This window comes from Pezoporus wallicus, unplaced genomic scaffold (genome assembly GCF_028554395.1).
Source record: "Pezoporus wallicus isolate ANWC-B61680 ecotype Strahan unplaced genomic scaffold, APGP_CSIRO_Pwel_v1 contig_13622, whole genome shotgun sequence".
Lineage (NCBI taxonomy): Eukaryota > Metazoa > Chordata > Aves > Psittaciformes > Psittacidae > Pezoporus > Pezoporus wallicus.
In genome coordinates, this window is record NW_026636904.1 from 17495 (window position 1) to 42158 (window position 24664).

Consider the following 24664-nt stretch of genomic DNA (forward strand, 5'->3'; position numbering starts at 1 on the left):
ACTCCGCCAGGCCTCAGCTTTGTTTTATTAGATATTTGTATAAATAAACCATTTGAATTAATAATACAAAAAATAAACCAACAAAACCAACATCACGGTAAGTGTCTATAGAGTCCAGCTGGGGCTGCCGGCCCCCCCCCCTCCTAGCTAGGGGAGAGCCACAACCGAGGGCCCCCCATCCTGGGGCTGGGGGGCCTATTGCTTTTGAGTTTAACCTGGTTCTGGACGGGGTTGGTGAGAGCAGTGGGGAGGCACAGGTTGGCTCCTGCCTCCCCCCTGCTCTGCAGCCAGGGGTACCCATGGGGTGGGGGGGTGTCCGGCTCCTGTCCCCCTCCCTGGGAAGGCACAGAGTGGGTTTCTGCAGGTCAGACGGTGCTTCAAAGCAACATAAGAAAAACATCCCCCCTAAAAGCGAGCACCGAAAGCCCCGTGTCCCACTGTGTGCCCTGGCAGGATACAGCCCCAACGTGCGGGGCTGGTTAAGGCATTGGTGGTGATGTCCTTGGGAAGGGAAAGGGGCGCAGGTCTGGAGCCCCTTCCCCTTTACTCCTTCTCCCGTGTCCACTTGATCATGGTCTCGGGAGAGCGGTAGAGGAAGATGAGCTTGGCGTAGAGCTCCTCCTCCAGCTCCAGCTCGCCCGTCTCCCGCACCAGGAAGATGTCCTGGCACAGCTTCAGGATGCGGTCCACGCAGGGCAGCTCCTCGAACATGATGGAGTGCGAGATCTCGCTGAAGAAACCCCGCACGAACTTCCCGATCACCAGCACGATGGAGACGTACAGCCCCATGATCCTGCAAGATACAGGGACGCACGCACCCTGTAACCCCCCTGCCCTTAGGTGCAGCCGCTCTGTGCCCCTCATGCATCCCCATCCACGTACCCGTAACCAGCCAAGAAGCCCAGGCTGGGGGGGCTGACTTTGTCGTTGAAGATGACCATGGGGAGGATGTTGCTGATGCTGCTAGGGGCATCCTTCAGCCGCACCACCCACCACTCCACGAAGCTGCTACCCCCTTGGCTGGCGCCTGCAAGCTCCCGTTTCAGCTGCACCTCCACGTCCAGGTAGCTGTCTTCCCCGTCTGCAGGGAGCATGCACAGTGATAGAATGGTTTGGGTTGGAAGGGACCTTAAAGCCCATCCAGTTCCAACCCCTGCCATGGGCAAGGACACCTTCCACTAGAGCAGCTTGCTCCAAGCCCCTGTGTCCAACCTGGCCTTGAACACTGCCAGGGATGGGGCAGCCACAGCTTCTCTGGGCACCCTGTGCCAGCGCCTCAGCACCCTCACAGGGAAGAGCTTCTGCCTAAGATCTAACCTCAACTTCCCCTGTTTCAGTTGGAACCCATCACCCCTTGTCCTATCACTGCAGTCCCTGACGAAGAGTCCCTCTCCAGGTTCCTTGTAGCCCCCTTCAGACACCGGAAGGCTGCTATGAGGTCTCCACGCAGCCTTCTGTTCTCCAGGCTGAACAGCCCCAACTTCCTCAGCCTGTCTCCATACAGGAGGTGCTCCAGCCCCTGAGCATCCCCGTGAGCTCCTCTGGCATTGCTCCAGCAGCTCCATGTCCTTCTTATGTTGAGGCCACCAGAACTGCACACAGTGCTGCAACTGGGGTCTCACAAGAGCAGAGCAGAGGGGCAGGATCTGCGGTGCTCACAGCCCAGCACACGAGGGGTTTCTGGGCTCAGCTCACACTGAAGCAGCTCACGTTCAGTTTCTCATCAACCAACACCCCCAAGTGCTCCTCAGGCTGCTGTGAATCACTTCTCCACCCAACCTGCATCTGTGTGCCCCCAGCACTGAGTACTTACAGGGGAGAACACACCACGGCAGGACCTACCTGGCAGCAGCTGCTTCACGGGGTTGGCTTCAGGGCCATTGGGCGCCCGGATGTATCTGGGGAAGAGCCTGGGGACTTCCCTACAAGAGAGGGGGATAAGTGAGGGGGGCACCGTCCCGCTGACATGGGGGCATCATCCTCACCCCCCAGGATACTCACACCGGCGTAGTGCGGGTGCCCTGCAGCAGCTGTGCGAGCTGCTCACGCTGGGGCGCCCCGGGCTGCAGGTCAATGCTGTGCTTGTCGAAGGTGTGCTCCACCGTGCCCCCTTTGCCCAGGTCCCTGCGGACAGCACAGGCTCCGTGTAAGTGCCATGGGGCTCAGGAGGCGCTGCGTGCCCCACACCGTGCCCTGCAGTACCTCTGGAAGGTCCAGGTCAGGCGGAGGGTGATGTCTGAGGAGCCGTTCTGCAGCTCCCTCCGCATCTGCTCCCTGCTCGGGGGGCTGATGCTCCAGAGCGAGCCTGAGCTGCCCTCGATGCGCGCTGTCACGATGTCCTCATAGCCATACAGCGTGATGAACTGCATGGCAACCTGGGGGGACACACGGCTCAGCACCCACCCAAGGACACCCCAACCCCAGCAGGATGGAGCTGGGGGCGGGAAGGGGATTTGCAATGGGGGAGGAAGGATTTACCGGCTGCCTCTCGAACTTATGGGTGAGGGCTTCATAGTCCTGTGGCGTGAAGGGCTGGATGGATTGCTGCTGGGCGCTCATAGTGAACAGCGGCTGCAGGGGGACAAGGTGCCATCAGCTGGGCAGGGGTCTCCAGCATCTGGGCTGGGTACCACAGCACCCACCGCCTGCATCCTCACCTCGTACCCCCCCAGCTTGAGGGTGACGGTGACGTCGATGGGGTGGTTCACAACACCCACCACGGAGCGGATCAGTGACATGAAGAGCAGCGGGAACCAGATGATGGCCACGAGGAAGAGGATGATGAGGCCCCCCATACCATACTTGACGATCTTCTTCTTCTTCTGCCCCTTGGGCTGGGGGTATTTCTGCAGGGGGAGGACAGCACACAGTGCCAGGTGGGCTCAAGGGGACCCCAAGCAACACGGGGTTACTGGAGGGCCCTTCCCAGCATGGTGGGGACGCACCTTCTCTGTCTCACGGCTGCACTTGATGATGAAGATGTTGGCATAGATGTCCTCCACACACATCCAGTTGGACAGGGACAGCGTGGTGTCTGTCCAGACCCAGTCCATGACAGCCCGCAGCTCCACCAGGAAGGGCACGAGGCGAAACCTGCGGGGGAACACACTCATAGAATCCTATATAATCCTATAGAAACCTGGGTAGGGACATTCATAGAATCATAAATCTTCTTGCCCAAAAGTGGTTAAAGGCTCCATCCCTGGCAGTGTTCAAGGCCAGATTGGACTGGGCTTGGAGCAACCTCCCCTAATGGAAGGTGTCCCTGCCCGTGGCAGGGGGTTGGAACTGGATGATCTTAAGGTCCTTTCCCACCCAAACCGTTCTATGACTCTATGACCCAGGGAAAGGGGGCTGGTGCAGCACCCTGTGTGTGCCTGGGGGTCCACGTGGCCCCGTGCCGTACCCCTGGAAGAGGAAGAGGTTGAGGTGGTTGTATTTCTTGGTGAGGAAGTTGCCCAGGATGCGCGTCGGGTACCCGCAGCGGATCTGGTAGGCTGACAGCGAGAAGTAGATGCACTTCACAAAGTACCACAGCTGCGCCACGGTGTTGAGGCTGAACAACCTGCAGGAGGGAGGTGTCACCCCTCCGGCCACCTCCACAGCCAGGCTGGGCTTGGGGACACAACGGTGCCACCCCAGGGGCCACCCAAGGACCAGGCTGTACCCTGGCATCCCCAAGGGGTGCTCGGTACCTTTCCGTGACAGCCGGCAGGATGAAGAACATCCAGAGGTGGATGCTGAAGACCAGGATGACCTGGAAGATCAGCTTGCCCAGCACGGTCTTGCGGAGGTAGAGCGCGCGGTCGATGACCATGGTGGTGAACTGGATGAGCAGCATGACCAGGAACGCCTCCGGTACTTGGTTATCCGACAGCGAGGAGGTGATGTCGGTGGCTGCAGAGTGTTTCTGGGGATGCAGGAGAGGTCAGGATACGCCCCAGCCTGACCCTGCAGTGGGAGCCAGCCCTGTGGGTACCCCCTGCTCACCCCGAAGGCCCAGAAGCCGAAGATGATGATGATGAAGTCAACCACGTCGGCCAGGAACATGAATGCGTAGACGTCGGTGGCTGCACGGTGCTCAGTGTGCAGGATGTCCCAGAAGAACCTGCGCACCGGCTGGTACATGTTCTGTGCCCTGGAGGGACAAGGGATAAAAGGTATGGGTTACCAGGGACTGCACCCCGCGTCCCGCACCCCATCCAGCACCACAGGGCACTCACATGGTGACGAAAAAGAGCTTGACCCGCAGCCCGAACGTCTTCAGCTTCCTCTGCGCATGGCTCTGTTTTACCTCTTCCTCTTCTTCTGCTTCTTCATTCCCAGCCTCTGCAAGTGATGCACAGCATGGGTGACAGCCAGGGCCCTGGAGGGCCGCATCCTGCCCGGCAGCAGCACCCTCTGCCCCAGGGGAAAGCAGCCTTGCCCCTCACCAGGGTGCAAAGGGGGGCTGGTGCTCACCTTCCTCTACAGACACCTTTGGCTGCTTCTTCCGCTGCCACCTCCTCCTCCTGAAGCGGAGCTGGGCGGCCTTCGCCTCCTCATCCTGCCCCACAGCATCACCCTCTGGCTCCGGCTCCGCAGCTGTGCTTGGTGCCCCTGGCTCTGCCGGTGCCTCCGTCCCTTCCTCATTCACCACCAGCAGCGGGGACTCTGCTTCCTCCTTCTTCTCCTCCTCTCCCTCATCCTCCACCCGCTCCGCCTTCTTCTTGGGGATGAGGTGCTCCTCATGGTCCCACAGCCCATAGGACTGCAGAGGATGTGGTCAGGGGGATGCGTTCCTGATGCCCCCCATCTCACAGCATCAGCTCCCATTGCACCCCAGGGTCCCAACCAGCAACGGGAACCTTGGGTGGAAACCAAGGCAGAGCCACCAAGCACCCACTGGGTGCTCTTGAGAGTCCCCATCACCCCTCCAGCTCCCATGGATGCCCACCCAAACAATGCCCAAGGTGATGCCATGCCCTGGGGCTCACCAGCAGCAGGGAGCGATGGAAGAAGAGCGCCAGGAGCTGCATGAGGTCGTATTTGATGTAGCGGTCAGATTTCTCCAAGCCCATGATGCGGGGTGGGAAGAAGGGCTTGCCCTCATTGCGCAGCATAATGGCATAGCAGTTCCAGGGGAAGAACCCGAACTGGAAGAGGTATTTCACCACCACCATCACCTGCAGGGACACTGGGGTCAGTGGGTGACAGGCAGGAGCCGGGTGGCACCGTCCCCTCGCCAGCCACCTCCTGCCCACCTCGGTGAAGATGATGGCTGTAATCCAGAAGCGCTTGGTGGGCCGGGGGATGGAGAGCATGGCCCAGAGGAAGACGAGGATGGGCAGGAAGAGGGTGATGATGGAGGCGGTCACTATGTTGTTGAGGATGATGATGAAGTAGCAGAGCAGCTCGGAGTGCGTGGCCACGCAGCGGTACACGGCCAGCAGCAGCTTCAGGAACCGGTTGTGGGACTCATAGAACCGCTCTGACTCCTCCAGCTCGGTGAAGTACAGCTGCCTGCAGGGTGCAGCAGGGGGGTGAGCCAGCCCTGCTGACCCCCACATCCCCATCCCACCATCCCCATGTCCCTGTACCTGCTCCCGAGGAGCTCGCTGGCCGTCCGGCTGCGGTTCTGCGGCAGGGCCAGCAGCTCCCGAGACCCATCCATGTTCTCCTGGGACCCCAAGGTTATCACTTGCTCCTCCTGGCTGGTCACCGAGGTGTGAACCGCTCCTCGGTGCCTGCTGGGGACAGCACAGGGACAGCAATGAGCCTCCTGCCCGCTGGCCCCACTGCAGCATCACCCTCAAGGGGTATCCATGCACCTGCCTGAAAGGGACGTTGCTTTGGGAGTCCATACTCCACCGCTGGCTCAGCTCCTCATGGGGCTCCTCCAGCGGCGGCAGGTACAGGTCATCCAGGACCCCGCGGTGCATGTGCTCTCCCTGCAGTGGGGTCAGTGTCACCGCGGGGCTGCCACCCCCGTGTCCCCACATCCCTCCTGTCCCCGTGCTCACCGTGGCCAGGCGGCGTGTGAGGACGTATCTCTCGAGGCGCAGGACACTGGACATGTTGGCGTGCTCCCGGGTGCAGGCATCCAGCCACTGCGTCAGCCCGTCCACCATGGCCCGGAACAGCAGCCACAGGAACCGCAGCGTGTTCAGCACCCGCTGCACCACGTTGCTGCGCCCTGACAAGGACAGAGGGGAGGCTCAGAGACCCGCTCAGAGCACCCCAGCATCCCCCTGTGCTGGGGTACGGCCGCACACTCACCAGTGCCTTCCTCCTCCTCCTCTTCTTCCTGGCTTTCAGCCTCTTCAGGTGCCCCCAGTTCCTCCTCTCTCTCTGCACTGTCCCCTATAAGGGTCAGACCCCCCACAAAGGGGTAGCATCAGCCCAGTGGAGGACGGACATCAGTCCTAGCCCCTGCTGGGGTTCTCTTGCTCATCACCCCATCCTCCCCATCCAGCTTAACAACCACTGCAGGCACTGAAAGGGAGCTGCACAGCTCCATGGTAGCCACCAGAGAGTCCACACCAGGGAACCTGACTGAGCCGATGCCCCATTATGGGATGCCAGCCGCTGCCAGGGCAAACAGCAAGCACAGGGCAGAACTGTGCCCCCTCCTGGTACCCACCCCCCCCATTTTGGGGTGAGACAGACCCACCTGCAGCCACATTGGCACCGGGTGCCTCCGGCTGCTGTTGCTGCTGCTGCTGCTCCTGTTCCTGCTGCTGCTGCAGCGCTGTCCTGGTGTTGGTCACCCAGGCCTGGTACACGAGCTGGCAGGGGCAGAGGGGCTGTCAGCACACCATGGGCACTACCGGCACCCCATGGGCACGGCTGTCCCCAACCCACCAGCCATGCTCACCTCGAAGGCGCTGTGCCTGCTCGGCCGCGTCTCCTCCGGCACTGCTGCTGCCTCCTCCTCCTCCTCACTGTCCGACTCGAAGAGGAAGTATTCCCCAGAATGCAGCACTGCCAGGGTGGCAGCGGGTGTCACAGCATGGCTGGCACCTCATGGGGTGGCACAGCATGGCACAGCACGGACGATGCCCCCACAGACGATGGCTCTGCTGCCATCTCCCCATGTTCACTGCCTGGCACAGTACTGAGGACACCCTGGGGATCCCCACTGGGGACACCAGAGTCAAGGACTCATCCCCCCCCATGTGCAAAGCGGGGTCCCTCCACCACCAGCATTCAGAGGTGACTGATGCCAATAACCCCAACCCCATCCTGTTGCCCCCATTCCAACACCCGGTCAGTGCTGGGAACCAGCCAGTCCCAGTTAGAGCCCTGCAGCCGAGCATAGGGCCGGGGGACGTGCGTGCTGTCCCCATGCCGAAAGCACCATCGGGTGTTAGCAGTGCCCAGCGCGGGGACCCTGTGCCCCGCTATGTCCCCGTGCCAGGGCAGTACCTGCAGTGTGGTCTAACCACGGCCGCCACCACCGCTGCCTCTGCTGGGAAGGCTCCACCGGGCTGCTGGGTGCTGTGGGAGGGCAGATGGAGGGGCTGAGAACGGCTGCGCTCAGTGCACCCACCCCGGGCACCGGGGAGAGCAGGGATGTGGGTTCACCGCAGTGACCCACGGGGCTCCATGGACCCACAGCCATGGGTTGTGGTCACCCCGCTGCGCCCGTGGAGGGGTTGGGAGGGCTCTCTGGCTCTCACCTGGCCTGGCCTCATCCTGCCCCTCGGTGACGTTGCGGGGCACCCGCTCCTGGTGGTACTTCTCCTGCTTGGCTCGGATCCGCTCCATCCTGCCAGCACAGGCTGCTGTGGAACGCGCATCCCCAAACCCGCCCCCGGGGTACCCCCATCCTCCTCACCGTCACCCCAAGGTGGCTGCAGGACCCCCCAAACCCCACTCACTGCCGCTTCAGCTGGGCCAGGGACTTCTTCTCAGCGAGCCGGTGGGACTGCATGCTCTTCAGGGTGCTGGCCTTGAACAGCGCGATGCCCCTGCGAGATGGGCACAGTTTGAGGGTGATGAGGGGGACACCCATGCCCTGGCACCCCCTCTGGGACCACAGCCCCACCTGGAAGCCTGCAGGGCAGAGGCCTGGAGGTCCAGCATGACGTGCAGGAAGTAGTAGCTGAGGAAGACGCGGCGCTGGAGCAGGAGGAAGAAGAAGCAGATGCTGTCCCACATGATGCCCGCCTCCTCCACGGGCAGCGAGCAGTCGTGGTCCTTGCCTATCTCGTTGGCTGGCAGGCAGAGGTGCAGGCAGGTCAGTCAGCAGCTCAGACTTGCACCCCAAAAGCACCCCCAGACCCCCAACTCACGGTCATAGTAGCCTTTAACGGTGCAGACCAGGCTGAAGAGCTGGATCGCCCAGCAGAAGTTGTCCTGCATCTGATGTACGAAGACGCAGGAGAGGAGCTGTGGGGAGAGAAGGCAGAGCGTGAGGTTGGCAAGGGGACAGCCCTGCTACCCATCCCCTCCTCACGGAGGTGGCCCCAGGGGCCACTGCATGGCCTGGGACCAGCAGCCCTCACCGAGAGCATGTTCTTGGAGATGATGACGGTGATGTTGTAGAAGATGAGGCAGTCCCAGAGCACGAGGCGAGCCTGGGCTGGCTTGCGCTGCATGCCGGTGCCAAAGAGGAGGAGGTAGAAGCAGGCCAGGAGGTAGCCGAGGCCGAAGATGCTGATGCGGGTGGCCCCAGTGATGAAGACCACCACCAGGACTAACCAGAAGAGGTAGCGGAAGACCACCACCTTTGCCATGTCCAGGTAGGACCTGTGGGATGGGGCACTCAGAGCAGGGTCCCTGTCCCCAGCAGCACCCATGCTTGGCACCACTTGGGTTTGGAGTGCAGTGAAGTGCTACCAGTCAAACCAGCACCGTCCCAGTCCCCGCATGAGCCCTATCCTGGGGACAATGGTCCTTTTCCAAATCTGTGGCCCATGGGGGTCCTGCACCATCACTAGGGGTGCCCTGAACCACTGTTATCTCCTTCCAACACAGCCTTCGGATGCTGCTGTCCCAGCCTCGGGGTTACCATCCTAGTGGCAAGGGTCCTGTCACAGCCATTTAGGGGGGTCCTGTTCTAGCATCAGCAGGACAGCTTCACTGGCCAAAAAGGGTTCCATCCTAGGGGACCCAAGCCCTTAGGGACTGCCTGGGGGTCCTGTTCTGTCCATACCCATACCCATGTGGTCCCATCCCATGCACAAGTCCCATCCCCACATCCCCAGTCCCGGGTTGTGGTGTCCTGGGCACCCACCGGCAGTGTATGAAGTTGGGTGTGGGGTTGTGGGTGTCCCGCTCCAGGTCCAGCCGGTCGGTGTTCTCGCCCGCCGCCTGCAGCCACTCCTCCGTGCGCTCGGCCTCGAACACCCGCCACTGCTGCGCCACGCACATCAGCAGCATGAAGTCATCTGTGGGCACAGGACTTAGGGCAGGGGGTGCTGGGGATGGAGTAGGGGGACAGGGAACCCCCATGGGCAGGATGGTGCGGGGATGGAGTAGGGTCACAAGGCACCGCATAGGCAGGATGGTGCAGGGATGGAGTAAGGGATGGGGCACCCCATGGGCAGGAGGGTGCAGGGATGGAGTAGGGGACAGGGACCCCATGGGCAGGAGGGTGCGGGGATGGAGTAGGGATGGAGTGGGGGCACAGGGCACCCCATGGGCAGGATGGTGCAGGAATGGAGTAGGGATGGAGTAGGGGCACAGGGCATCCCATGGGCAGGATGGTGCAGGGATGGAGTAAGGGACGGGGCACCCCATGGGCAGGAGGGTGCAGGGACGGAGTAGGGGCACAGGGCATCCCACGGTCAGGAGGGTGCAGGGATGGAGTAGGGTTGGAGTAGGCGCACAGGGCACCCCATGGGCAGAATGGTGCAGGGTTGGAGTAGGGGACAGGGATGCCCTGGGCAGGATGGTGCAGGGATGGAGGACGGGGACAGGGACCCCATGGGCAGGAGGGTGCAGGGATGGAGTAGGGGTACAGGGCACCCCCTGGGCAGGAGGGTGCTGGGGCTGGACACTCACTGATGAGATGGGTGGATGTGGGGGCCACGAAGAAGTCAGGCAGGTAGAGCCACTTGATGAACGCCGAGTTTATAGGAAGATTCCGGCTCCAGCGCCATGGATAGTCTGGGGGGTGATGGACACGCTCGGTGCCAGCCCCTCACAGCAATGGGACAAGGACCTCTGCCTCCCTGACCGCTGCAGAGGCCGGATGCTCCCACCCCAGCCCCTTACCCACGCAGAGGGCGGGCGGCATGCCCACACACAGCAGGTACTGGGTGATGAGGAAGATGATGAGGAAGAGGCAGTACTTGGGCCAGAGGCAGGCGATGGCCGCGCGCCGGCGCCGCGTCAGGATGACGACGAGCCAGCAGCCGTGCAGGATCACCATGAAGTTCATCCGCTGCCCGATCACATTCACCGTCATCAGGAAGCAGATCTGGGAGGATGCAGAGGCTCAGCCCTGGGGTGATGTGAATGGTGGGACCCCCTCCCTCCCCATAGGACCTGCTCCTCACCTCCAAGCCAAACTTGTAGTAGAAGTAGTTGAGGAAGTATTTGGCACAGCTGATGAGGCCCTGGTCGAGGTGCTCACGGGAGATATCCTCAAAGATAGTCTCGGTGACAGGGGCCACCAACTGGTGCTTCTTGCGGTAGTACTCCTGGCGCCGGTACACCACGGCCTCCAACACCAGCAGCACCAGCAGCAGGAGGTGGTTCTGGTGGGGAAAGGGGATGCTCAGGGCCATGGCGAGCCCCTGAAGCATCCCCATAGACAGGGTGTCCCCAGGCTCACCTGGATGTAGCCCAGGCTGGGGGAACCCTTGCGGATGCCGAACCAGTTGGCAGGGTCCAGGGGGCCGTAGTACAGCGTGGAATTGCTCATCTCCTCCGGGGTCAGGTTGGTGCTGTTGTACAGGGGCTGCAAAGGGGGGCACCACCGGGTGTCAGCACCCTAACGCCTGCTGCCAGACCCCATCTCCAGCCAGGGAACACCCCCCCTCACGCTGCCACAAGCACCCCAAGAACCGCACAAGTGGGCACCTGGGTGCAGTTGCTGGCGTACTCGTTGGGGTCGACGATCTTGAGCTGGTAGAGCATCTTGCAGACAATGATGATGCAGGTCCAGACGGTGGAGAGGCAGGAGGCCATGTGTCGGAAGCGGCAGTAGGGCATGGCGAAGGCCCACAGCAGCACCAGCAAGAAGTTCATCAGCGATACCTGGCGCAGCGGATGCATTAGCACCATGGGGTGCCTGGCTGAGCCACCCCCCCCAAAGCCCAGTGCCCCCGTGCCTGGTACCTCCTGCAGGGCCACCCATACGGCGTAGAGAGCCACCAGCTTGACCATGTGGAGCTCCAGCAGACGCACCACAAAGACCTGCCCGCGGGTCAGCGTGTCCGAGAAGGTCCAACCCAGCACAATCAGGCGCTCCAGCACCAGACCCCATTTGGAGGGCACTGTGGGGACATGGACCATCATGGATGGGCTCGGAGGACACCCCAACATATCCTGGCCTCCTCTCCATACTTGAAGGACACCCCAATCCATCTCCGTTACCCTCCCAGCTCCTTCCTGGCTCAGATGATACCCTAAATCCATCCTCATATTCTCCAGGACTTGAAGGACACCCAAATCTATCCCTGCACCTTCCTGGCTTGAAGGATGCCTCAATCTATTCCTGCAATCCCCTGCCCCTTCCTGACTTGAAGCACATCCTAATCCATCCCCATATCCTCCCACACCTGGAGGACACCCCAAGCCATCTCTGAACACACCTCAAGACTGTTCCTGGCTTGGAAGTTACCCAAACCCATTCTCAGAGAATACCCCAAATCAATCTCCCTACCCTGCCAGTGCCTTCCTGGCTTGGAAGATGCTCTAATTCATTCCCATATCTCCCTCCAGCCCCTTCCCAGCTTGGAGGACACCCATCCCACCCCATTCTCCCCCATCCTTGCCCGGTGGGTACCCTGTGATGCAGTGTCAGCATCACCCATCCCGGTGCTGTCACCATCGCTGGTCCTGGCGCTGTCTGCAGCAACCACATCCCGCAGCAGCCGACTCCCGTGCAGCTCCTCGGGCCTGCAGGGAGGAGGGCTCAGAGCAGGATGGGGGGCTTGGGGGTGCAGGGGGGTCACCCCAGCGCGGGGCCCTACCTGGGGATGCGGTAGGATGCTGCGCTGGCAGCAGGGATGCACTCCAGGTCCGTGAGGCGCATGAAGGGGCGGTGGAAGTAATGGAGCTGGAGGATGCAGGCCAGGAGGAAGAAACCTGGGATGAGGGTGCTGGAGAAGAGCTCGGAGACGCTGAACTGCTCCAGGCCCAGGTCACCCAGCCTGGGCAGGGAAGAAAGGGTCAGAGCAGAGCTGCATCCATCCCACCCTGCACGGGCACTGAGCTGCCCTGAAGGGCTCAACCCCATTCCCCATGCCTTTGGCCATGCCCTGGGGCCACCATGGGGCTGGCAGCAGCCGGCACCCCTCGGTGGGCTGAGGACACTCACTGCTCATCCGTGAGACCCGTCAGGTTCCTCCAGTATATGGGGAAGTCCTCGAATTGGAAGGTATAGACGGCAATGAGCACCAGCATGGTGTACGCAACCACCAGCCACCAGAAGCACTTCAGCACCTTGCGCCACAGGCTGTAATACACCTGCAGGGACGGGGACATCAGCAGGGCCACACCGGGGATGGGGATGAGGACATGGACGTGTCCCTGACCCCCTTACCTGGAAGAGGGTGACGCAGAGGAGGAAGAGGAGCATGTAGACGATCTTGTAGACGACGAGGCGCCCGGCGAAGCTCACCACGATGAACATGCCGGCGCACACACAGATCCAGTACTTGGCATAGAAATTCCTCACCAGGCCCCCCAGCGCCTTCAGCACGTCCCCCTGACGGCTGCTGTCTGCGAGGCAGGAGGGGGCTGCAGGACATGGCGGGCACCCCGGGTGCTGCCTGCACCCAAGGGATGCTCAGCACTGGAGGGTGATGGTGGGACCCCTCACCTATGTCTGAGATGGTCACCTCTATGAGCGGGGTGGACGGGGACCTCCTCGTTAGCAGCTTCTCCTTAACGGACCGCCGCAGCAGCAGCCAGAAGGTGAGGGTGAGCAGGAGCTGCGGGGACAGGCAGTGAGCAGGGACAGCGACGTGCTGGTGGGGACAGAGATGGGGACAGCAGCAGACTCACCTTAGCCCCCAGATCCAAGCAGGGGTATTTGGTGTGCACCAGCCCCAGCTGCTCGAAGCTTATGAAGCCAACACGGGTGGGCAGCTCGGAGGCCAGCTCCATGCTCCAGATGTACTGCAGGGTGCAGAGAGCGATGCCATAGAGCAGCAGGAACGGCGAGCAGAGCATGGCGAAGTGACGCCGGTTCCGCACCGTCCAGATGAGGCAGGACCAGAGCAGCAGCACGAAGGTCAGCCAGCTGTGGTAGGTGATGCTCCACACCTACAGGCAGGCAGGATGCGGCCATTCGCATGGGATCAGGCCGGGGAGTGCCCCCCGTGTCCCCCCACTCACCATCATGGCGATGAGGGCGCAGACGTAGCTCTGCTTCATGATGACATGGCCCAGGGTGTGCAGGAGCAGCCACTGCGCCGGACGCTTCCTGCCTGGCCATGGGGAGGGGGACCTTGAGCTGACCCCCAGCACACAGACAGGCTGTGGGGACGGGGATGAACTGGGGACAGGCTTACCCGGCTGCGGAGAGTTGCCCATGATGTGCACAGTGCAGTTCTCAGCACCGCCGCCTGCCTTACCCGTGTTGGAGGACAGCATGGGCTGGGGGGGACAGAGGGGGCTCAGAGCAACCCCCAGAGCACCCCAGCTCCCATTCCACCACAGCATGGGCATCGCTTGTGGGGCACAACGCCCCAAAACCCACCTTGGTGTCCTCAGCCACGCCATCGGTGTCCTTGGGCCAGCTCTCCATCTCCACCAGCTCCTTCGACAGGAACCTCGCTGCTGGCTGTGCCAGGGCTGCGGTTCTCTGCGAGGGGCAGGAGCCAGCTCAGGGCACAGCACTGCTGCCACCGGAGACCCAACCCCTTGATGAAGCCCCTCCCTGTGCTACAGGCCCCCCACATCCCCTCCAATGGGCACCCCAGTGCCAGGGCTGGGGCACTCAGAGCTGCAAGGCGCACCAGGCATCGGCAGAGGGGCCAGCTCAGCCCTGCAGCCCCTCACCCTGGCATCCAGCCGGCGCAGCTTCATCAGCGTGGCCATGGTGAAGTAGAGCAGGAACAGGATGCCAGGGTTGGCATAGACAGGCCAGGGGTGGCTGGTGTTGAGCTCCAGGATGTTGGGCTTGGAGCAGTTGAGGTACAGGACGATGTCCTTGAAGCCAAACAGCCTGTGGGGATGGAGCGGGTGGCCATGAGCCCCACCATGAGCCAGGGTCCTGGCACAGCACCGTACCCCACAGCACAGCACCCTCCCCAGGGACTCACCGTGCCCAGAAGGTGGGAGGCGGGTAGACCCCCTGGAAGAAGGGTGCCTGGTAGGTGAAGAGGCAGACGAGGTGGCAGGCAGTGTAGATGCAGACGATGACGCAGGTGGTGTTGAAGGCCCGGCAGCTCCTGGGCAGGTGGCAGGCCCACCACGTGCACATCCCCACGAACAACAGGTAATAGACACAGGAGGAGGCGGAGGGCAGGGTGATCCCTGCAGAGCGGCACCCGTGGGCGGTCAATGCGCAGCCGAGCATCCCCTTCGACCAAGCATCCCCCTGGACCAAGCATCCCACCCTGCACCTGCGTGTCCACTGAGCCCCCCCCAGCTCACCACATGCTCCCCCTATCCCATACCCACCAGCTAAGGCCAGCAGCGTGATGGCCAAGGCCTTCCCAGCCTCCCAGAGCAGCCAGTGAGCCGTCACCCGCAGCCTGGTGCTCAGCGGCGTGTCCGTGTCGGCCGTGCTGTCCTGCTGCTCCACATCCTCCTCTTCCTGCTGCCAGGAAGGAGAGAGTGGTGTGAGCCCCACAAGCACCCCCACTGGCCCCATGCTGCTGCTGGCCGTGCCTCAGTTTCCCCACTCGAGGGATGGACGGCCGGACACCCTATGGGCACGCAGCCCGGCACCTGGCTGTGTTTATCTCATTAGCTGCTTGGAAAGCTCCAAAAAGCCTCCGAAAGGCGGCTGTTTTTCTTGGCACCAGCACCCGGGTTCCCAGCACTGAGCTCCTTTCCAGGCTGGCCCCGTGCTCATGGCAAAGGCATCTGCATCGCCCGGTAGCTCCGGTTACAGCCCATCCATGGCTGGCGATGGGCAGGCGAGTGCCCACCACGACAGCGGGGAGCACCCCAAAAGGTGTTTGCCGAGCCAGGGGGGCCATCGGCTTTGGGCTGTGCGTGTCTGAATGACCCCAGTGCCACGAACACCATCAGGAGGCTCCGGCACGGCACAGCACCCATCCATGCTCCCCGCTGGTGAGCTCAATTTGGGTGCCAGCACCCCACAGCTGCCCATCCCACTGCCCTTCCTAACCCACACGGTGGTGCCCGTCAGACCCAGGGATGCTCCCCCCCCAGCCCAGTGCTGTGGGGTTGGGCTGCTTGCTGCGATCCCTACGGCAACACAGGAGCAAACACGAGCACTCCTCCGCGGCTGAGTCACCCCAGCCCATACGGGATGCTGTGATGATGTCTCATGATGATGTCCCAGCCCCATGCCGCTGCCAAAACTGCCCCAACCCAGGTTCCCGGCCCCTGGGGATGTCCCCTGGGGAGGGGATGGGACCAGCCGTGGTGTCCATGGTGCGGGCTGGGCAGGATGCTGATGGGTTTGGCTCTCACCCGCTCACGGGACTCCAGGGACTCCGGTCTCCGGCTGCGGACGCTTGCAGCCTTGGGGACCAGGCGACGGCACAGGCACAGGCAGAGGGACGAGACCAGCAGGACGCCGACATCGGGTGCCACCAGACGCACCGAGTTGGGGATGTCGCTCAGCTCCAGCCTGGGGCAGGGGGGGAAGTGGGTCAGGGGTGTCCCCACCACCACTGCCAGTCCCCAGCCCCACACCGCCAGGGTACCCTTACCTGGTGACCCCGATGTGCCGGGCAAACACCTCCTGTGAGCTGCCTGCAGGGAAGCAGGAAGGGATTGAGTCTGCAGACCCCCAAGGGCAGGATGTGAGACCACCCTAAGTATGTGCTATCCCATGGGAGACAGCCCCACATCCACAGGGAACATCCAGGATGGGGTCTGTGCCCAGTGGCACAACCTGTCCCAGTGCCCCCTACTCACAGCTGGGCCCCATCATCTTGTCCACTTGAGGCAGCGTGTACAGGCATATCTGGAAAACGAGGTGTGCGAGGAGGAAGATGATGCTGATCCCCAGGAGGGCTTTGAGGAGGCGGCTGGTGTGACCTGTGAGACACAGGCAACTCATCACCCATTATCTGAGGTGGCCCCGGGGAGCACCAGCATCCCAGAACCCTTGGGAAGGGTGCCCAGAGATGCTAGGGGTCTGCCCCAGGAACATGGTCATAGAATCATACACTCATAGAATGGTTTGTGTTGGAAGGGACCTTAAAGCTCGCCCAGCTCCAACCCCTGCCACGGGCAGGGACCCCTTCCACTGGAGCAGCTTGCTCCAAGCCCCTGTGTCCAACCTGGCCTTGAACACTGCCAGGGATGGGGCAGCCACAGCTTCTCTGGGCACCCTGTGCCAGCGCCTCAGCACCCTCACAGGGAGGAACTCCTTCCTTATATCCAACCCTGTGTAAGTTTGAACCCATCACCCCTTGTACTGTCACTACAGTCCCTGATGAAGAGTCCCTCTCCAAAGTCCTGGGTCCCACCATGTGCATGTCTCACTCTGCACCAGCAGAGCCACAGACCACTCTTTTCGTTACATTACTGGGGAAACTGAGGCACGGGAAATGCAGGAAGCCTAAGCTATGGGACCACACTCCTTCCCCTCGCCCCTGCAGCATCCTCTGACCCAGCTGGACCAAGCCTTTCCCTGGCCCCACTGCACAGAGGCCAGTGTTGGGATGCAGTTCCCATCCTCATCCCTCACGGAACATCCTGTGGGTGGGTGCCAGGGGGTCCCCCACACCACGATCCCTGTCAGACCTTCCACCAGCTGCAGCTGTGCCCCCATCCCACCGGGATTCCCGGGCCGAGAGCCCGTTTTCCTTGCCTCGGGACAGGCAGCGAGCCCACCCCAGCTGCGCACCGGCCGGGAAGGGGAGGGGGGGTCAGGGCCAGAAACCTTCCCTCTGCTTGTTTGTTCCTGTAAATCTGTGTCAAGCCTCAGCTCCGGAGTCGTGAGAGCCCATGAAATATTCAGAGGGCAGAGCTTTTATCCACGGCTTGTGTTACAGCACAGCCCAGCAGCGCTACGGGCACCCAGTGCCCACCATGGGGACACAGGGCCCATGCACACACCATGGGTGCTGCATCCCCTGTGCCCCCCCCCATGCCCAGCAGGGCAGAAGGGCTGCTCCTGGTCCATCCCTGCCCACCCGGCGGGCTCAGCCCAGCCCTGAGGTTTCTGGTTAATGAGTCTGGGGCTCAAAACTGACCGTTTTGGAGTGAAAGGGCTATTAATAGCCACGCTGGGCTATAATTAACAGAGCGAGGAGCCACACTGCCTGACCAGGGGGAAACCGCAGGGGAAGGAGGGCAGGTACCAGCCGGAGGGAGGCTGGCAGCATCCTGCTGCCCTGCCTGCACCCCAGGGTGAGCCCCTTACCTGCGGTGGAGCTCTGGCTGGGCCCCGGGAACCAGGGCAGGAGCAGCAGGAAGATCAGGTACACCAGGGAGAGGACATTGAAGCGGAAGAGGCAGGCTGTGGGCAGAGGTACAGGCAGCGTTAGTGCCGGGCACAGGGAGGCTGCATCCCCTCCCGTTCAGGACGCACCCCAAAGCTATGTGTAATCCCATACGTGGTCTCAACCCCCCCAGAGGTGTCCATGGGAAGAGGAACACGGGCAGGAGCCACGGTGACCCACATGGGTGGCACAGGGATGGGGGACACAGAGGTCTCAGACATGGGAGGTAATGGGATCCATGAGCGGAATCCGCTGCTTTTCCACACGGCTTCTGCAGGAGGCCCTCGGGGACCCCATCCACAGCCCCTGCCCCGCCTGCTCCTCGCCTCCCCCTCGCTTATTTTTAACCCTAAATTACGGCTCGTTCCGTGCAGCCGTCGGGGGGGGGGGGGGGGGGCGGGGCCGGGAGGCGCCCCACGGATCTGCTGCTACCGAGGCGGGGGGGGGACGGGACACAGGGGACCGGGGCAGCTGCCGCCGGGGAACGCGGCGTTCCCATCGGCTCCACGCACAGCCCGAAGCGGTGACTGACACCGGCACATGCACGACCCGGAGATGGGCACGGACACGGCGGGGCAGCCGTGAGGCCGCGGTGATGGGCACCTGGCCACAGCGGAGGGGAGGCACAGCATGGGATGGCTTCACTGTGTGACTGTGCCCCTGCTCCAGGCAGCCCCAGGGCGTTCCTCCGTCCCCTCCCGTGCCGACCAGAGGGATGTCGCACCCCTGTCCTGTCCCCCCAAGCAGCCCCACTCCGGATAGGAGGTGGGATCCCCATGGGGCAGCCTTGGAGATGGGACAGCCACAGGGAACCGGTGCTGGGGACCCCAGCTCTGCGTGGCCGTAGCAGGGACTCGCTCCCCTCGGCACCCCGCTTGGGAACGGGATGAGGCAGTGAGGGCCAGGAGGGCCCATGGGGCTGGGGGGTGAAGGGGAGCCAGGCTGGGAGCCAGGGGACGTGCTCGGCCCCGCCAGCCCGGCGCGGCCCTTCCTGTGTTTACGAGGTTTCAATGGGACAGCATATCCTGGGGCGAGGGATGGGGCGGCCGCCGGGGACACGGCGCAGCCCCCGGGAGCACCCCGGGAATGGCGATGGGGTGACGGGACGGGAGGCACCCAGGAACACGCCCGGCGGCCCGGGGCACGTCCCACGCAGCGCCCGTCGGGGATAGCGCCGGTGCCGGCTCCCACGGAGCGCGGGCAGCCCCGCAGCACGGGTGAGGGGCGCAGGGAGCGCGGAGCGGGGGCACCGGGACCCGCTGTGCAGTGACCGCGGCACCCGCCGCCTCCCCGCACGCTGCCGTGGGCTGCTGGCAGCGTTTCGGCAAACCATGATCTCATGGAGCAAATATTCCCCTTCCCGAGCCAGAGAGGAGCCTTCCCGGCACGGGGGCGAGCGCTGCTTCGGCTGATGGGGGGGGGGAGCCAGACAGCCCCGCCGCGGCCACCGGCACCTCCATTCCAGCACCGACCCCTGCCCAAAGCAGCATCCTTTCGGGTCAGGGCGTCCCCTGTCCCAGCCATGACCGCCCTAGGGGTGATGGTGGCATGGTGGGGGGGAACGGACCACTGTGCTGGTGTCCCGCTGGCTGGGGTCTGCGTGGGAGCTGTGGGGAAGATGGGATGGTGGGTAGCATAGGGAGACCCATAGGCATTGCTGGGCACTGTGGGGTACACGCAGTGCAGTGACGGTGTGGCATTATGCCACGGGCATCAGACACCAGGACTAGGGACAGAGCAGGCATCCTGGTGGCAGTGGCTTGGGTCACTTGGCACTAGGAAGGGCTGGCAGCAGCTGCCTGCAAATGCAGAGCAGCCCACAGCACCCTGGGGCTGAACCAGCACCCATGGGACCCTGTGGCTGTTGGATCCCCCATCACCCCAGCGTGAGGCAAAGCTCCTCAGCGTGGTCAGTGCTCAGTGGCTTCAGACAGCTTGTAATGGGATCTAAAAGGGGGGGAAAGAAATGTGCTGATGATGAGCAGCCCCCCCAGCATGGCACAGCCCCCATTGTGAGCACCCACGGTGCCCAGCTTTGCACCCACACCTTTGCAGGGCCGGCTGCACCGGGGTGTGGGTGCTCCGTCCTGCACAGGCAGAGGAAACCAGTTCCCTTCACTGCTGACAGCGGAGAAAGTGCCGGCGTGGGGAGAAAAACCAGTTTGGCTTGTGGGGAGAGCAGCCCCACGGCGAAACCCGCCCTCCATCCCGCACCCAGGTCCCCACCGGGAGCCAGGCGGGAGGGTGGCTGCAGCACCGTGGCGCCCACTATCCCCATCCCCATGCAGGCAGCACCCATCACACCCCATGGTCTCGTCTCTGCCGCACACATGGGGCAGGATCCGGCCCGCACTGAGCGTCCCCCTAAGGTTATCCTGGATCCGCATCCACTCCCCATCCCCGTGATCCTGGGAGCAGCAGCGATCGCACCACCGCTGGCAGCAGCAGCACTGGAAACATGAAGGATGGTAATGTGCCGGGAGCAGGATAAATCACAGCGCTGGGCGAGATGTGCTGGTTCCCTTCACACCGGCCTTTCATCTCCCTTTGGGATCACATGTGGGAAGGGAAAGGGGGGAACTGGGGACCACGGGGAAAGGCAGGGACCTGGCAGCAAGGGTGAGGGCAGACAGGGAGAGCCAGCAGTGGGGTTTATCCCATTGTAGTTGGGATGCGGAAGAGTGGGAAGGGGACTTTGGGTGCAGCCCCCTCCCAGGCACCAACACAGGGAGAGATCCATATCCAGCTGCATGGAGAAAGGGGGATCCCCAGACCCCACCGGCAATGAGGCAGCCTCATAACAGCATCCACCCCGCTACGCACCACTCACAGTGCCCACACACTGATTCGCATCAGTGCAGCCGCTGGCTCTGTGGGGACCTGCAGCCGCTCAGGATTAATTAGAAGAGCTCTTTAATTCCCTGCTATTTCACACAGGCCCGTTACCTGCGGCCGCAGCCCTGCAGCTCTGCCAAGCCGCCTCCTGCTCACTGGCCTCACAGGGGCCGAGGGGACCCAAACAGGGTCCCCAGGGTGTCACTCTGCACCCAGGACCCTGCTCTCTGCACCAGAGGCTGATGAGCCCCGGGCACAGCACCATTCCCATCCCCGCAGCAGCGAGCCCATGGGTGGGCAGAACCAGCCCCATCCCCGGCTCCTCTTTCCGGGATCAGGGATCAGCCCCACCAGCCCAGCCGCCGTATCCTGTTTTTGTGGAAAGTCAACCCCACTCCCGCCTGCGCCAGGCCCTGCTCCCCAAGGAATGCCGCAGGAGCTGCCCCGGGAGGGCACCGGGACCGGTGCCAGCGGTGCCACGGCTGGGAAACCCCAGCGGCTGGCCAGCAACACAGTGGATGCGGGGACACCCCTTCCATAGCACCCAGGGCTGCAGCCCCTACATCAGGCACACGGTGGGGTGGCACAGCCCATGCCAAGGGGATGGAGCAGCCCTCAGGACCCCCTAAGCCATGAGCTAAGCAGTGGGATGCCCACTGGCATCTCCCGCTTGCGCACCCAGACCCACATTCCCATCGCACATCATAAGGGGACGTTCCCAAATCCACCGTAACATTCCCCACGCACAGCCCAGCGCCGTGACAATGCCCACCACACACCAGTGTCCAAACACCCCTTTCCCCACCCTCACCCAGTGGGGACCTGCTGCAGCCCTGGGGAGCCCCCACAGCATCACTGCCTCGATAGGGCAATGTGGGGGCTTTGGAAAAGGCTGGATTACCAGGGAGATGGGCACCCTGGGGAGATGATGGGCACTGTGGGGGGAAGATGATTGGCATTGTCCATGCAGGCTGCAGGCAGCCAGCCCTTTGCCTCCCATCCCCCTGTGCGCCTGGGGAGGAAACAGCAGTTATTGCTCTTGGAGACAGCGGTGGCTGCTTTCTATTTTTTTTTTTTTATAGGTTTTTTTATATATTTTTTTTCCTCCTCTATTTTATTTCCCTTTGCTTTATAAAAAGCACCTGACCGCAGGAGGCAGACGGCTGCAGCCCACACTCCTGCCAGCACCGCCTGGGTACCAGCATCCTGCAGCACCCAGGGCCAGCAGCACCCACACAGAGCCCCCCCCCCCCAGCACCCTTACTACATCCTGAGGCCATGTCCTCACCTCACCCCAACTGCCCCCAGCTTTGGGGGGCACCGCAGCATTAAGGGGCTGCCACCATCACCCATTGCTCCTGCACAAGCACTGCGCTGGTACAGCCAGGACGTCACCACCCCGGGGGTCCAGAGCCACCCCATGATGCGCACCGGCTGTGCCCACCCTGCTCCATGCATTCCAGCACGGATGGAGCCCTACGTCCCTGTGCTGGGTGGGATACGCACCCCATGGCATGCCTGGGAGCCGCACCACGGGGGTCCATGCCACGGTCCCACCCCAAGCCATGCTGTGAGCCCCAGCCCTGCCCCTCCACTCGCCGCCAGCAAACATCCTCCGGACGCTTGGGAAGAGCCTGATTGCTGCGGAAGGAAGGGCTGCAGGCGGGTCGTGCTCGGGGCTCTTCCTCCCCCCAGGTGCAGCAGAACGAGCCACGTCCCCCCCCCCCCGTGCCTCAGTTTCCCCCCCCCATCCAAAACCCACAAGGAACGGGGGGGGGGGGGGGAGCTGCACAAGCAGGACCCCAGACCCACGTCTGACCACGAGTAGCGCACCGACACCTCCGGCCGTGGGATGCAGCAGGTCCCTGCCAGGACATCCCGTGCCGGGGCGGGCCAAGCAACCCCGGCGGAATTTGGGTCCAAATCAGCAGAATTGGAGGGCCCCATGCGCCAGACCGCGCCCAAAGGGCCACGTGTCGCCCCGTGCACCCACGGGACATGGCCGGCAGCTCCCGTGCCCCACCGGGGCCTGGTGCGAGCGGTTCCCGGCCACCTTCCCCTCCCCATAGCAGCCCGGTCGCGCTGTCCGCCCGTGGGCAGGGTTATAATTAACCTCCTCGCATCCTGCGCCATGCACTGAGTCACTCCTCCAGCGAGCCCGGAGCAAACAGAGCAGCTTTTCCAACAGTCACCGACTTCCTCTGCCAGGGAGGCCGGCGGCACGGCTCCCCTCAGTACCACCGGGACACCCGGCTGGATGTGGCTCCACTCGGGTGCACGTCCCCTCACACACACACACCCCCCCTCCCCGGGGTGACAGCACTCAGGTGTCCTTCCCACTCTTCCCCACGCTGCAGGCACCCCAACACGGGGTGTGTGAGCCCGGCAGCCGGGCACAAGGAGCACGTTGAACAGCCCTGGTTACAGGGAGGGTTTTCCTTTACGTCTAAGTGAAGGTAAACGGAGCGTTCCCGAGCGGGGTCCCCCGAGCAGCCGGGGCTCAAAGAGCCGATTCTCGCCCTGCGCGTCCCAGGACACGGGTATTTTCCAGGCCGGTGGCCAGACGGTTGCCTCGGTGGGTGGCGCATCTGCCTTCAAACCCCACCGCTGCTCAAAGCGGGCTGGCTGGGAGCAGCTCGGCAGCCACAGCCCTGCGGAGGGGAGGCTGAAGCGGCCGAGGCGGGTGCCCGGTGCCCCGCTCCACCCCACCACGACGGTACCGGGCACACGGCCGGGTTAGGTGCCAGCTCCCCCCCAACCACCACGAGGGCTGCGGGGAGCCGGGTGCCCGGCACCCGCCCTCCACCTTGCGAGAGGCAATGGAGGCAGCGGGGTTGGAACCGCGACGGCTTCGGCCCCGCTGTCCGGTCACACGCACCCGGCCGCTGCCCCACGCTCGGCCCGGAGGAAGCGCAGCGCTTCCCGAGGGCTCGGTCCCGCATAGGGCTGCGGGGAGCACGCAGGGGGATCCCCTGTGGGGCTCGAAGTTGGGGTGGTGGTGGGGGGGAACCACCCGTCCCTCCACCGATCCGCCCGCTTCCCCCAGGGCCGGCAGCGGGTCCTGCCCGTGTGGGGAGCCCTGAGCGGGGACACAGCGCGCCCAGCACCCCCCCACCCCGGCACTCACCGGCGAGCAGGGCGAGGGGCAGCAGCAGCCAGTACAGCCCCGCGTACAGCACCCGCCGCTCCATCCCGTCAGGCGGCGGCGGCCCGGGCCATGCCCCGCAGAGCCGAGCCGAGCCGAGCCGTTCCGCCCCGCCGGGGCTGGGCAAAGCCCCGCTGGCCGGTCCCGGAGCGCAGCGCACGGACGCGCTTTCCCCCGCCCCGCTCCCGCCGCCTTTATAAGCGGCGCCGCCCGCCCCTCTCGCGGGCTGGCCCGGCTCGGCACGGCTCGGCCCGGCCCGGCACCGCTCCGCTCTGCCCGGTACAGCACGGCCCGGCACGGCCCGCCCCGCCTAGCGCCGCCCGCCGGCACTGCAGGCGCCACTGCTGCCGCGAGTTGTCCGGGCTCAGCCCCGACGGCAGCGGTGGGGAGGACCCCGGAGCAACCAAAACCCCTCCAGTTGAGGCCCGCATTTAGGGCCGGTGTTGCCTGCATGGAGCCCTGCAGCCGGGGCACGGGGATGGGGAGCTGGGATGTGGTCCCCTGGGGGGCAGCCGTGCACCCCAAGAGCAGGGTCCTGTGTCCCCAGAGCCTTGTGAAGGTCCCGTGTCCCCCCAGTGCATGGCCACGCACCCATGGGTGCTGGAAGGAGGGGAGCTGGGTGCCACGGCCGGGCAGCAGGCAGCACCGGCCCCTAGCAGGAAGCATCGGCCCGTGGAATTCTCCGCATTCTTTGGCTTTCCCTGTTTGTTTCAGAGCACTGAATAACCTGGCACCCGGCCCGCACGTTGCCGACCTGCTCCCCACCTGGGCGGGCTCTGCTCTCATCCACGGGCTTCCTCTGGAATGCTCAGGGCTCTTTCCCCCACCCCAGAGGTGCCGAAGCCGCAGCCATGCAGACACCAATGCCCATTTCCCCCCCCAGCCATAGGCAGGTTGGGCCTGAGGGCCCCCAGACACACGCATCCAT

General features: G+C 63.6%; 1 protein-coding gene across 1 annotated transcript; it reads right to left on the reverse strand.

Moving 5' to 3' along the window:
• Positions 1-7: 7 nt before the first annotated feature.
• PIEZO1 (piezo type mechanosensitive ion channel component 1) lies at positions 8-23955 on the reverse strand. Its single transcript, XM_057402212.1, has 51 exons — positions 23719-23955; positions 17678-17773; positions 16222-16344; positions 16014-16056; positions 15772-15931; positions 14788-14926; positions 14427-14640; positions 14164-14329; positions 13862-13966; positions 13674-13758; positions 13498-13589; positions 13165-13425; positions 12980-13091; positions 12701-12879; positions 12476-12624; positions 12129-12308; positions 11942-12054; positions 11272-11429; positions 11014-11190; positions 10766-10891; positions 10488-10688; positions 10204-10408; positions 9991-10095; positions 9221-9374; positions 8490-8733; positions 8277-8373; positions 8030-8198; positions 7863-7952; positions 7662-7750; positions 7408-7479; positions 6857-6963; positions 6653-6767; positions 6259-6342; positions 6003-6175; positions 5851-5930; positions 5580-5777; positions 5244-5502; positions 4977-5165; positions 4462-4750; positions 4224-4329; positions 3991-4138; positions 3696-3910; positions 3407-3565; positions 2946-3093; positions 2658-2846; positions 2479-2571; positions 2203-2375; positions 2002-2124; positions 1843-1922; positions 883-1081; positions 8-793 (listed from the first exon to the last, which is right to left on the reverse strand). The coding sequence occupies exons 1-51, from the start codon at positions 23780-23782 to the stop codon at positions 544-546; spliced, it is 7545 nt and encodes a 2514-aa protein (XP_057258195.1). The 5' UTR covers positions 23783-23955; the 3' UTR covers positions 8-543.
• Between the last annotated feature and the right edge of the window lie 709 nt (positions 23956-24664).

Coding starts and splice junctions, on each gene's coding strand:
- PIEZO1 (XM_057402212.1), bottom strand. CDS start 23,782: ATGGAGCGGCGGGTGCTGTACGCGGGGCTGTACTGGCTGCTGCTGCCC. Junction 13,590..13,673: donor GGGCAACTCTCCGCAGCCGG/GTAAGCCTGTCC, acceptor CCCCATGGCCAG/GCAGGAAGCGTCCGGCGCAG. Junction 8,374..8,489: donor TCTCCAAGAACATGCTCTCG/GTGAGGGCTGCT, acceptor CTCTCCCCACAG/CTCCTCTCCTGCGTCTTCGT.